Source organism: Mesoplodon densirostris, chromosome X (genome assembly GCF_025265405.1).
Source record: "Mesoplodon densirostris isolate mMesDen1 chromosome X, mMesDen1 primary haplotype, whole genome shotgun sequence".
Taxonomy (NCBI): domain Eukaryota; kingdom Metazoa; phylum Chordata; class Mammalia; order Artiodactyla; family Ziphiidae; genus Mesoplodon; species Mesoplodon densirostris.
Window position 1 is genome coordinate 65,794,103 of NC_082681.1, and position 14,105 is coordinate 65,808,207.

At 34.9% G+C, this 14,105-nt stretch overlaps 1 protein-coding gene across 1 annotated transcript in view; it reads right to left on the minus strand.

The window, feature by feature from the left end:
- DACH2 (dachshund family transcription factor 2) overlaps window positions 1-13,239 on the minus strand; it is a 656,741-nt gene extending 643,502 nt beyond the window's left edge. Inside the window, exon 1 of the mRNA XM_060086468.1 lies at window positions 12,725-13,239. Within this exon, the coding sequence (XP_059942451.1) occupies window positions 12,725-13,239 (515 nt within the window). The remainder of the gene's footprint in view (window positions 1-12,724) is intronic.
- Between the last annotated feature and the right edge of the window lie 866 nt (window positions 13,240-14,105).

Sequence of the window (14,105 nt, forward strand, 5' to 3'; positions counted from 1 at the left end):
AGATATATTTTCAGGCAGAAAGCATGAAGGAAATATTTAAACTTTACTGTACGTATTAAATACAAAAATGACAAAAATGCCACTTTGATGTTCTTTAATTCAAATTTTAATGTTCATTAAACAATCTTGAATGCAGTGGTTCAAATTACTCCCTAAAATGCAAACTTAGTTACTATTGAATACAATAAAAACTTCACACACATACCCAAAGGAAAAATGTAACCCTTTTTAAAACATTCATACTCAACATGTGTTTCAAAAATGTGCTACTATGGCAAGCTAGAATCAGGCTAACAGACCAGTAATAGTAAGGCAACTTACAGAAGAAGTATAAATGGACACTGCATAAAACATTTTAAAAATTAATGTAACATTTACTAGTGTAGTAAAGGAATATTATTTTAGTGACAACACATATGCAAATGTTCTATTATGGTTTCAAATGCTACCATCTCACCGCAAATGGAATAACATTTTACCTTTAGTGTTTTTTATCTTTACTTATAGCTAATATTTTTATCCTTTCTGTTCCTGCTCATGAATCTGCTTAAACTAACTGCTAAAATAAAATGAATGCAATTAAAAGAGATCATTCAACAGCGCTACGGAAAGGACTTCATCAGTCTACATTATTCTGCCTTCCTCTAATCTATCATCTAGTTCGTAGTCCATTCAATATTTCCATGAGAAATATTTTCTCATCAAGTTTTCTTCACCCTTATTTAACTTCATTCCGTTGTCCATGCACAAATGGAGCTACATCAATGCTAACATGACCCAAATTAGAGTCCTCCTATCTTTAAAATCAAGAACCTTCCTAATTGGACAGAAAACTTTAAATTATTGAGCTCCACTGCCGCTTCTTTGATGGGCACTTTTACATTTTTCCCACTAATACAGAAAAAGATCTAAAAAGCGGAATTTCTTGAGTTGTATTTACATTTAAAAACTGAGAGTCCCTGCGGGGGGAAAAAACAAAACAATACGCAGAAGAGCAGTCATTCAATTCAATGGAACTAAACTACAAAGAATAAGAAAAGCTTTACACTGGGAGAATGGGGATTATGTAAACATCATACAACCTGATGAAAAAGAACATGTCCCTAAAATAGTAAAAACCTGTCAGTCTTATAGTATGTCGAGGACACATCCAAAACAACTGGAAGTGCAAGAAAGCAGCTATGCCAAATGTACTTGCATCAATTAAGCTCTGGAGCAGTTACTACCCTCTTCAGAGATTACAGTGTTCAACATGTGCCCATCGTCAAAATGCCCACTCTTGCAAGACATAATCAGCATCAAGACTATAATGTTCCATTTTTTAAACTGCAAGTGGAATATCGATTAAGTATCCCAATCATAAACACTTCACAAAAATCTGATTTAGTGCTATACTTATCAATGTGTTTTAACCCAAAAGCCATGATTCCTCTGATGTGAACGAATGTTTATTTAACTTATGGAAGATGGTTATTTAGGGGTCCTAAGTACAGGAAAGCATGTTAAAGTCAACAACTGGACTCATGCAGTTTGCCAGGTTTTGATCTGCTAATAGCTATAATGAGTACTGTATCCATTAAGTGGATAAGTCTTTCCCTAGACAACATAAGAATAAATTCAAGCAAAATATACTAATTTAGTTAAGCGCTAACTAACATGATACAGTACACAGCTGTTAGCTATGACAAATAAGCTCTATGTCTGCTTATGCTTTGTTCACTTCAGATGTTTTCTACATGAAGCATTTAATTTCAGATTTAGTTCAACCTTAGCATGTTTCTTGGCTATCTCTCCTTCCCACCAGTGCATATTTATAAAATGTAAATACAATTTAATAGTAGAATAAAGTAAGCAAAATATATTTAGACAGGTAAAGGTACCATAAACATTTTCTAACGTACTGCAAAGCCTAATTAATGTTATTTTAATTTTCCACGATTTTACTATTCGTTGCATAAATGTAGGTTAGTTGAAAGTTAACCATGTAATAATAAAACTCTACCTAGGTAATCTGGAGATGAGACAAAAAAGAATTTGGATAGTTCTTAAGATCACTACTCTCCCCTTGAAAAGTAGCCTTGTACAGACTATTAGCAGGAACTTATTTAATATTTGTTGAAGTGACAAATGGGGTGAATTGGAAATATACAATAGATACATATTATATATACGTATACACACACGATACACGTGTGTGTGTGTGTGTGTTCAAACTGAATATTCTAACTGGCTTATAAAATGAGACCAAAAATTTGTGTTCAATGCATAAAATGTACTATGCAGTAAATTTCTTTGTATGAATGAATTCCCCTTTTGTCTTCCTCAAATAAAAACCTAGATAGTACTCGTAAACTTTTTTACAAAATACATTTAGAAGTTTAACAGATCATATTCTATTTTCAAGGCAGCAAATTTAACATTAACATTAAACATTTAATTATACATGTTTGCAAGTGATCTTATTTTCCAGAGTTATGTATGCTTAAATGTAAAACATGTAAGGGTCAATGTATTCTGAACAAATAAAAACAAATAACTTTTTCTCATCTGTGTTTTAATTTTTGGCACATAATATTGTATAGCACTATAACCAAAGCAAATCAAGCTTGAGGATCTATTTAAAACTCTAACATAAATGAAAGCAAGCTTTTTTACATGGGGAAAAAAACACATGTTTTTCTAATCCATAGTTGCACATTCTATTACAAAAGCATATGTCTCATAGAATGACTAATTTTATCAATTTTTAAGGACTCATATTCCTTGCAACAAATATATGTCAGAGAAAAGATATTAAAGTCAATTAACTACAGCCATTCTTAAGTGGAAATACCTGTTTTATTCCAAGCTCCTCTTGATGTATATTTTATTTATAACCTAAGTAATTCCCTACATTCATAAAACTAAAATATTTTATATATCAATAACTGACTATTTTTAGTTGGACCTTTCTGGTATAATTCTAAAGACAAAAAAATCTAGTGTTTACTGATATAACATAAGAGGCAGATATGAGAAAGGAAATTTAAGAATTATTCAACACCGGATAAGGCAAAAATTTGTAATCTCAAAGATTTCACAATTTAACAAATATAAAAGGGGGGATATAAAATATAAAATATATAAAATATAAAAGCTAAAGACAGCATGATTCTAGAATGTAAGCTCCATGAGAGAAGAGACTGCTTTGTTCACTCTCTTCACCCAGAACAAACACTGCCTGGCACCACAGAATATACTCTATACACACACACACACACAAAATTATGACAAATCTAATCATGAGAGATCAAAATTATTGTGAAGAAGTTTTTGTTTTATTTAAATTCTAATGATTAAGTGGATAGAATGAATTTTCCAAAAGTTTACAGATTAAAGACAATATTGCAATGAAGACACTCACTAGGATCTAACTTATGTCCTCCAGAGAACTATTTCAGGTGAGCTCCTCTTGAGTTTTTATAATTAAAGTAGCTTGGATTGAATTCAAGAGGGGAACCATATCATAAAGCATCTCACCCTATTGTCTGTAGTATTATATAGAGCAAGTCTTCAGTGCCTGAATGTTTATTATCCTTTCAGAAGGATCAAGGCCTAACATATATATATATATATATATATATATATATATATATATATATATATATATATATATATATAATAACATTTTACGGATGGTCACATTAAAATTTTTATATAATTTCTGTGAATATGGTGTGCGTTAATATGGCATTAAACTCAATTTTCTTAAAATAGGTACTGTGTAAATAGCACCTATGTATCCCACTATCAAAATCCATTAAGAGATAGTATAGTCTTACATGATAATTAAGTATGCATTTTAAAAACTGTTTTTACTTCAATAAAGCAGGGAGTCTCACAATTGATACATAATGTAGATAATGCATTAACAAATATAATAATAAAATAAATTTATCCAAATATTATTTCTGATGATATTACTATACTTCTTAGGCAAACAATTGAGAGACAGACTTCTTACAAAATAACTAAAAGCTCAGAATCTAACATATTGCTGTAAGCTATAATGGTTATAACTGTTAATCCAATACACCTTTTATACAAACCCATAAACACATGAGTGGAAAAATAGCACAGATGTTCATCTCTAATGCAATTTCCATTCAATTTCCTAAGTGCGGTCCCTGTGTGCAAACTAGCTTAACATTATGTTTAGCTTGCAAATTCTTTTAATAAATAATGAATGCAATAAAACCAGGAGATCAATGGCAAGCTGAGAAATCTTTAAAAAAAAAAGCCTTTTGTGTTCAGGCTGTTGCCCATTTCAAACTTTAATCCAGAAACAGATCAATATTACTTTTTTTTCTTTTTAACCCATCACATAAATAGCAGATAGACTAAATGTAGCCTAAATGCTGTTAGCAGCTAGCAGTTGCCAGCAACCTGATAAGATCATTGGACACAATTGCAACTGAATGTTTTATACCTTAACATACACACTACATTACACACTATTAACCTGTTTAAAAATAAAAAGGTTATAGAGTAATAAAAATACTGTGGTTCATTATTTTTTAAACTTTCCTGTACTATATATTTTTCCAGTAGTATAATCACAAAGTTTTCACCACTATTTGCTCTAATAAACTAAATAATTGTAATGGGTCAAAATAGTACATGCGTAAGAATACTTTCAACCTCAGGGGTCCTAGATGAAAGGAAATGTTACTCTTCAAAATTAATTACACCGGAACAAACTAAGCTATTCCTTTAAATGGGGGGGAATACTTCATGCAAATTTGTGTTGCAATTGGATGTGTCTTGAGATTATCCAAGAAAAAAGTAAATCATTATACTTAAGTATTTCTCTTTCTATTCACAAACTGTAGATAGAAGGAAGGAGAACCCTCTTCTTACTAACTCATTTTTCATAAACGTGCATTCACTGTTTGAAAAAAGATCAAGTCAACTGCCTGGTTTAATGCTGACATCAAGTAGTATAAATCTAAATAGTTGAGAATCATTTTATGATAGTAGGCTTGTTTTATTTATTAATTTTTGCCTATTAATAATATTAGAACATCTCCTATGGGTTTTCACTTTAAAAAATCAAGAAGTCACACTTTCTTTAAAGATACATTTCACTTAAACATTCTAATTTCATGTAATAGATTTTGATAGCTTTATATGTATATTTGTGAAAATTTTATGGCATGATTACAAATGGTTTTATAATGGAATTAAAATTTTAGGATGAGTGTCTTTTTATAATTGTATACTTTACATAACTACTTCTTAGCTTTTTTTTTAAAGCACAGCAATTTGTGTAAAGAATTCTGATGAGAGGAATAAATGTGTGTGTGTGTGTCCATGATTGTATTCATTTAACAAATGTGAATTAGGTGCCTAATATGTATACAATATCAGGCTTACTAAAGTTTTACAGTGAATATTACTGAAGTTAAAGATAACTCCTCAGAAATTATTATTACAAATCCAAGGTTTTGTTTTATGTAAAAAATTCAGTTTTATTTTAGGGATATCATTACAGGTAGCGATAAATATATCAGTTTGCTCTTTAGCTATATTATATCCAATTTTGCATAAAACAATATATATTACATCTTATAATCACATTCTCAGTAGAATAATTTCACCAATTCTAATATATAAATTTATCTTTAAAGAAGGATGTGACAAGATCTCACCATGAAGACATTCCCATGCTTTAAGCAAAATTTGAAAAAAAAAAGTTAACTCTTGTCCATAACTTACTGAACTTCATTAGAAACTTCTTTTTAAACTATACTGTAGATCATAGCATGAATCTTAAGCTTCCAAGATTAGCCTAACACTGGAGATAAAAATGTCCTGAAGAATTTGAGACCTCAATGGTATCAGTTAACAATGTTTCCTGTTTTCCTATTCTAATAAAGCTAACAGTAAAATTATGATGAAAGAATACTGTAAAGGCCTGCAAAGAGGAACTACCTCTGAAAGCTGATTTTTAAAAATATATATTCTCCAGAAAGTTAAACAAGAGAAAAACTGAATATCTTTTTTAAAATCTGTATTTTCAAACATCAGAGATTAACTAAAAAGTTATAACACTGACAACATTAAACTCAAAATACTTCACAACAATTAACAGAATTGTTTCTCTCCAAAAACCAAGGCAATGATGCCATGGATGAAATGAAACAAAGTATGATAGTGATGATATTTAATGCAGGTAGGTAATAAATTTCACTAGATTTATAGAAGTTCCTTTTGGAGTGCATATGTTTTTCTATAGTCTAAGAAATTAAATTATAAAAGTAGCACTTACTGTTATTGAATGATTTGTAATTTACAAATAATTACCCAAAATATAATAGTTGAGACATACTAAAATGAAATAAACTTTTCTAAGATTTTCAGCACTGCAAAGTGAGGAAATGATAAATACACAATGCACAGGCTGTCTCCTTCTTACTAAAAAGAAATATTAAATCCTGAAGGAGTCCTAAATCCCTTGGTAAGAGTATATTGCAGCTGCATTAAGCCAACAAGAAGCTTATTAATAAGGATTTAAAAACTAACACCCTTCTGTAATCAATTTGGATACAGCATTATTCTATTTATAGTGACACTTTCAATGTGTCCCAATCATATATTACTTATTCTCATTTTTCCTACCATGATTACATATTAATGTGGAGGCACTATTAAGCAGCTACACTATATTTAGCTTTTAAGATACTGATTTCCACCATTTTGGAAGAGTTAACATAGCATGAAAATTAAGAATCTTTCCCATGAAGAAACTTATGATTGGTTTGTTATTTTTTCTCTGATTCCTAAATAAAATAAAATAAATTTAGTTGTTCTAGCAGAAAACGGAAAAAAGGATGCAGCCACTTTAAAAGCTTCAATCTCTTTGACATTGCTGGCAGTGTATGGGAACATTAATGCATCTGTCATGATAACAAGCTAAGAATAACATCTAGACATCAAACCGAGCAGAGAATCCATCTGAAGTGATTCATTCAGATCTGTCTCATTGATTTATTAAACACAGGGCAACATCTGCAGCCTCACAGAGCTGCTTGGTGAAATTAATGCAAGATCAATTCAAATGGAAAAAAGTGTAAAAGAGATAAATCAAAACACAATTTGCATGCAGTTCCACAATCAGGCTTATTGGGTGCAAATGCTCGATTTCCCTTCCAAAGCAAATGTGTTTAAATGTTGTTTTATCTTTTTAGAATTGTGTGATGTGAAGTGACAGTGAAGAGTTTTGCAGGTTGAGATGGTGAAAGGGAAGAAAAGGAGGAAAAAAATGCTACCAAAGACCTTTTGAATATGCAACAAGAATATCATTAATACCTAATTGTTTTCCTTTTGGGGAAAGGTTTGATGTCCTTTCTCTGAAAACATGATCTTTTCAGTTTTTGTCAATTAGGGCAGTTTTAATGTATATTTGAGATGTATAGAGTGGATCTATCTAAATCAGTTGTTTCTTGAAATGCACCAGATAAAGTGCCACTAGAGATATAGATTGCCAACTGAAATATAATATATTATGATTGGGATTTCTCACAATTACATTTGCCAGCTGGAAGCACTTTTAAAACATCTAGAGATTTCATTAAGACAAAATAAGGTTACTTAAGAAAGCAGCAAACAATTCAGACTTGATATTTTATACAGTTATTTGGGATTTCCTGTATGAAACCATCTAAAACATCAGTGTCTGAAGACCATCACTTCCTAATTATTTATTGGCATTCATGTACTATACACTGAGGTTAATATCATATATAAATATCCAAAGATATTCTCCATGATACCATGCATCATTTCTTTAATATAATATCCCTCACCCAATAATGAGTGTTTGGGACAAATATGAAATCCAGCTAAAGTATTAGATAAATACAAATATTGTTGGTTATACAGAAGTGTGCATTTAAAATGAATGTGCATGTGGAAGTTCTGTGCACTGGCACATGACTAGATTGCTTTAATTATAATCTTGACATCATTCTCTAATAAAAGACAGTGGATTGTTGACTATGTGACTACTTTTAACAGACATGACTATCCCCTCATTATCCCATGAATTAAAATGTCTGCATTTACTGCCCAGATTAATTTCTAAAACCTTTTATCATTTCCGAAAATGTAAGTCATACAAAATATTAGCCCAGGAAAGTGATGCAAGTTCTTCAAAAATTTGATTTTGCTTAACTTTACTATGAATGAAAACATCAATTTTCAAAGTAAATTGTTATTCTTTATGGATTATGAACTATATTCATCAAGTGTGAATACAAAGCCAAACTCATTGAATGCTTAAAATAATCATATTTCTAGTACTTGAAAGCAGTAGTTTTAAACTGTTGTAAAAGTCAGTATAAGTCACATAAAATTATTCTAATGTGGAAGCCCATTTATGTTCTGTTCACACAGTCAAAATAACAATAAACCACAACTGGACCATTTAAATTTTTACTTTAAAAATGAACTTTATTAATTTGAATATATATTGAATCATGTCTCTAAATGCATTAAAATGTTTTCTTAATCATACATTCTTGTTTCTTTAAGCATCCATTTAACTATATGTAAATGACTGAATAACATTTAATCAGCTGGTCCTCAAATGAAATTAAATGTTGATCATGAAATCTGACAATGTAACTCTTATATAGATAGGTAGATAAAGAGAGATAACACTAAAATGTATTGGCTGATTTTTCACATTTACTGAATACCAATTTTTAATTTAATATTTTACTGCCACATTAAACTTTGAAGAATTTAGCAAGGAAAATCCATTGCATAAGAGTGAGATTTTTAGACATTTGCTTTCTGACCTGCCTGCATTCTCTGATATTAAAACTCCAAGTTCTCTTGGACAAGAAGTAGAAAAAATAATCACGGTGCTTTATCTGCAAAAACAAAGATCTAAAACAAGGTAACAATTTTTCCTATTTGGTTTGGGTCTTTTTATCATTTCTTAATAACCATCAAAATAATATTTTTTACAATTAATTTCTGAAGCTAAAGGGTATCAAGGAAAAATACTTATATAGCCCTCTGCAACTGCAGTGATGTAAAGCTTGACTCATTTAATAGAACAATGAATAGTCAAGAGTTTTAGTCTTTCTATTCTCTAGTAGCTGAGGCAGGTATTATTTTCCAACTTCTTTTCTGGGAAGCCAACTTTGAGTATTTTGATAATTAGCTAATAAAAGTAGTTAATGTAAGGCACTGACTGAGTTCTTTTTGTGGCTTTCAGTACTGTCAAAGAAACAATCATATATGTATTTTACTCATTCATTTTTCTTCAGTGTGCATTAATAAAAATGTGCCCTGAGCTAAATCAAAGTGTCACTTAGTGGCAATACCTTAAGGTCTTTGAAAATGACCAATTGGAAAATGGTCTATTTTGTGTGTTCTGGAATAGTGTAGGAAGCATTTCAAATTAAAATACCCTAAATCAGGACTTATACTCTTCCCCAGTTATCTGACAGAGAGGGGGAGAAATGTTTGTTATGTAGGAAAAGAAAATTGCCAATGACACCATTACAAATAGGCCTTCCATTCTACAATACACTATGGAAATTTATCCATCAGGACATGAAGATGAATCTCTTTTCTCAAATAAGAATAGTATGTAGGAGTTTCCACTCGGACTTTTTCCTTGTACTTTTCCCCCTTTTAGCTTAAAGTGCTAGGAAGTCATGAGTCCTGAAAGACAATCCTCTTTAGCCAAGTCTCCACTGGTACTTCGCTCATCTTCTTTGGGCATCTCTATAAGCTCTTCTGATCCATCTTTCACTCCCTCTCATGGCATCATTCTGCTCATATCCTACATCTCTTTTCTCTTACTGGCTCTGTGGCTCATCTACCATATTTTGTCTCTCTTGGGCCTCATTCCTATTTACAGCCCTCATCTTTCTTTTCACTGAATAGAAAAGTCATAGAAATAATGTTTACTTAAACACTAATTTCACAATTTTATAAAATCATTCAGATGTTGGGAATGATTTAAAGTACACAGATCTGTAAGTAATGTTACCTCAAGTCATAAGGCATTCATTACAAGCATTATCATATTTTGTAGTTTTTTAACTATGTGACGATGAGGGCGTTTTGCAACAAAATTTGGTAATGTTAATTAGTTTTTTTTCCAGAAATTGTGAGGGTTTGTTTACTACCTAGAAACTGCAATATAGATGTTTCTAGTAGTTTTCCTCATCTTTATTTATAGATTGAATTCATAGAATATATTTCATAAATTTTTACAGTTATCTATTGCAACACTTGTAACACAATTATAGAAAATGCATGCAGTAAATAAATACTCATAAAGAAAAAAATGCCATAGGAAGCACTTGCATCATATCTCATATATATTTATTCTTACATTTTTAATATTTCTCTATCACCTTTATATGTGCACATACACAAAAGCAATCTAAACTCCAAAAAAAGTTGGCATTGTAAATGCTGTGATAAGGATTAAATAAAACTTAACTGAATAAAAATAATAACCTAAAAACACATCATATAACAGGGTCCAAAAATAGTATAAGAACACTTGCCTCTGGATACAGAGAAATTTGTCATTTTTGCCTTCAGTAAGTAGCTCTAATAAAAATTAAAGTTTCTATTTACAGAGGAAAGCATCAAAATCACATTAAAATATGAGTATTTTTTAATGAAAGTCATAGATTTTGCTCAAGGGTGTGTAAATTAATTATTAAAGAACGTAGAATTTCCTATGTGTAATCACTGTTCCTCTTTAAGAGTGGGCATTTGTAAGAGAGAGAGAAGAGGGAAGGGAGAAAGGAGGAGAAGGAGGAGAAAAAGAAGATAAAGAGGGAGGAGGAGGAGGAGGAGAAAAGATAGGTTTTCAGGTCTGCGATTGTTTAAATCTTTTCAAATGACAACAAATAAATTAGATGGCCCTCATCTGAAATCTCTGGTAACCCTCTGAGTTTGTGTATTAGTAGGGTGCTTTGTGGTCAAAATAAAATATCCTTTCTACTCTTAAAACCTATATTTGCTTATTTTATTGAGGGAGCAGTTATCCTTTGTGTTTTAAGGCCATCCATCTTCCTTAAGAAAATGTGATCTAATAAACCAGGTTTTTAAGCCCCAGATATGAATCAGGTAGGAGTTCTCATATAAACAGGTTTCTGTTTAATTGCTAGAACACAGGAGAACATTGCTCAAAGGGAAAAAAAGAAAAACAAAAGGTTGCCTTGTAAGTTCTGTACCATTATCTGATTGTAGCAGTCAGCAAGAGTTTGTCTACAAGTTGCCAGTATACTTCAACTATACATAGTAATTTGGCTTTTACAACAGATGTGACAACTGAGTTAGTTTTGGTTCATAAACCCAGAGATCTTATGATCTAAAGTTGCATTGTAAGAAAGTCTACCTCTGCAGAAGTTTTCTGCAAAATGATCAACAGCAGTGCTATTTTACAACAAAACACTTTGCTCCCTTTAGCCTGGTGATGGTGGTTTAGTTTGTATGTTAATCACATCTGCCAAATGTGTACTTTCCTAACAGATATTAACAGACTGCAGATGGAATAAATACTAAGAAGACTAATTTACAGGTCTTAAAAAATCAAATCATCTTCAATATAGTTTACTTTTCTTTTTTTATAAAACTCAGAAACATTGAATAAAATTTGCTTATGGATATATGCAAATGGCTATTTGTTCTATAATGTACTTCTGAGCTGTGATATGAAGGAGGTACACTTACAACCAGAGAAGCTGGCCATCATCATTTATGGAATCCTCTCTTTGGGGGAATGGGATCCTTCCAACTGTTTGCCTGGGGGTAAAAGCTGAAAGCATCCTCTCTGGAAAACCTGCCAACTTTTACTCCGACCCCCAACCCGGTCCCAAACCCAGCGTTCATGCCCCACATTGCCCTCTGCAGATGACCCAAAGGGACGATCCCAGGAAAGTGACATCTGTCATCGTTCTTTAAAAAAAAAAAAAAAAAAAAAAGGCTCCATCGACTTTCCTGTATCGTGTACGGGGAAGCTTTGCGCAGCAGGCGTGAGCACTTGTCCTCACTCTCTCTCTCTCTCTCTCTCTCTCTCTCTCTCTCTCTCTCTCTGTCTCTCTCTCACACGCACACACACACCCAGACACACACACACCATCGCCATCACCACCACCACACACCAACGCACTCTCACAACAAACACACAGGATGGGGAACGAATCACCCTCTGGGATGGATTCTAGACTTCCGACCCTCTGCATCCCCCAAATGCTGTGTTCTGGATTGCCAGCTTGGAGCCCAGTTTACAGCTCAGCCAGCCCACTCATCCAGAAAGCCCTTGGTGTCCGTGTTCAGGAGAAAAACCTATCCGACCCGTACGGCCACAAAAGAGCAAGAAAGAAAACAAAATAGAAAAATTAACAAATAACCACAAGCAGCCAGAAAGCCATGCAAGATATGGGAGAAAGGCTGAAAACTTTCAGTACAGGACCGCAAACTGAAGTTTGTGCGGGATTTTCTTAGACCCAAGCCCTGCCACTGAGCTCGGACTAGAAGGGACAGGCAATTAATGAGTCCTTCCAGTCCTCTTTCGCCACCGTCTTACACCGTAAAGAGTAGAGCAAGCTAGTTAATACTCACTCTCTACAAAGTTGGATGAGAATGAGACATGCAGAAGAGGGCAAAGCGGGAAGAGCGAGCCAAGAAACGAGTATCTCACCTGGCATTGGTGCAATCGGTGAACAAAGTTTCAAAGTCTTTCCTGGTGATGAGTTTGCAGCGGTTGACCCCGGGCTGGATGGCCCCCAGCCCGCGGAGGATCCGGACCTGCTCGACAGTACACACCACCGGAGATATGTCCAGTCTCTTCAGCTTGGTGTACACTGTATGCAACCCTCCCACCAGGTGCTTGAGAAAGAGATCAAAGACTTGCGGCAGGCAGATCAGTTCCTGGCCGTCCATCAGGAACGAAGCTACCTTCACCCCATGCATGTCGACCATCCTGCACTCGTTGGTGTTGGTGTTGCCGCTGCCTCCGCTAGCACTACCGACCCCGCCACCCCCCGCGCTGCCGCTGTGGTTATTAGCCATGAAACTGTTGATCATATTGGGGGTGAGACGAGGAGGCTCTCCAGGAGTCGAGTACAGGGGTTCGGCCCGAAATAAGCCCCCCGCGACGCCTGTGCCGCTGGAAGTTGCAGAGATCACCGGAGGTGCGGAGACGGCCATGGTCATTCAGTCTCAAATCGTTGGTCTTCAGGCCTTCGCTTTCTTGCCCTGTCTCTTTTTGGTCTCCTCCTACTCTCTCCCTCACTCTCTCACTCTCTCTCTGGCGCGCTTTCGCTTGCTCCCAACTGTTTGCAATTCTACAGTAGCTAGGCTCACGCTCACCCACCACCCAGCAAACTGTAGGCGGCCCAGACCAGTGGCGGTCCGAAACCCCACCCCCACCACACCCCCTCCCGAGACTGGCAGCGGCCCCCAGCCAATGGGTCCCAACCCCTCGGCTCCCGAGTGCGCCGAATGGCTGCCGCCCACGAGGAGGTGGAGACTCCTGGCCTGCCTCCCGACTACCTGAGGCAGTTCAGGGCCAGCGGGTGAATGGGGATGGAGCCCGAGAAGGGGGCGGTGTGGTGCCTCTGCTTCATGCCTAGCAGTCTGACGAGAGAACGTCCAATTATTACGCAGAGCTCTCAAAGTGGCCTAGGATACGAACTCCTCCCCTCCGCGCCCCAAGAGTGTCGAGGTGGGAACACAAAGGGGGATTCCAGACTGTGCCTCGCCCCAATCTGCTGCCACCCCGCACCCGGGTTCAGTCGAGGAAAGAGAGGTGGCAGCTCCAATTCCATTTGCACATGGCTCCCAAACTCTGCGGGAGCTAAGAAATGGCTTCGCCCAGCTTCCAAGAGGATGAGTCCAGTGAGTTCAGAAGTAAACAGTCAGCTTTTCTCCAGCCCATCTAGTGCGCTTGGTGTAAGTTCTCCCACATCCAGTGCACAGAGGAACCAGCGTCCAATATCGCACTCAAATCACAGTCGCGGGTTGCTAACCCGCTCCTATGCACTGACAATCAGCAGGCACAGCGAGCCTGTGAACACTTT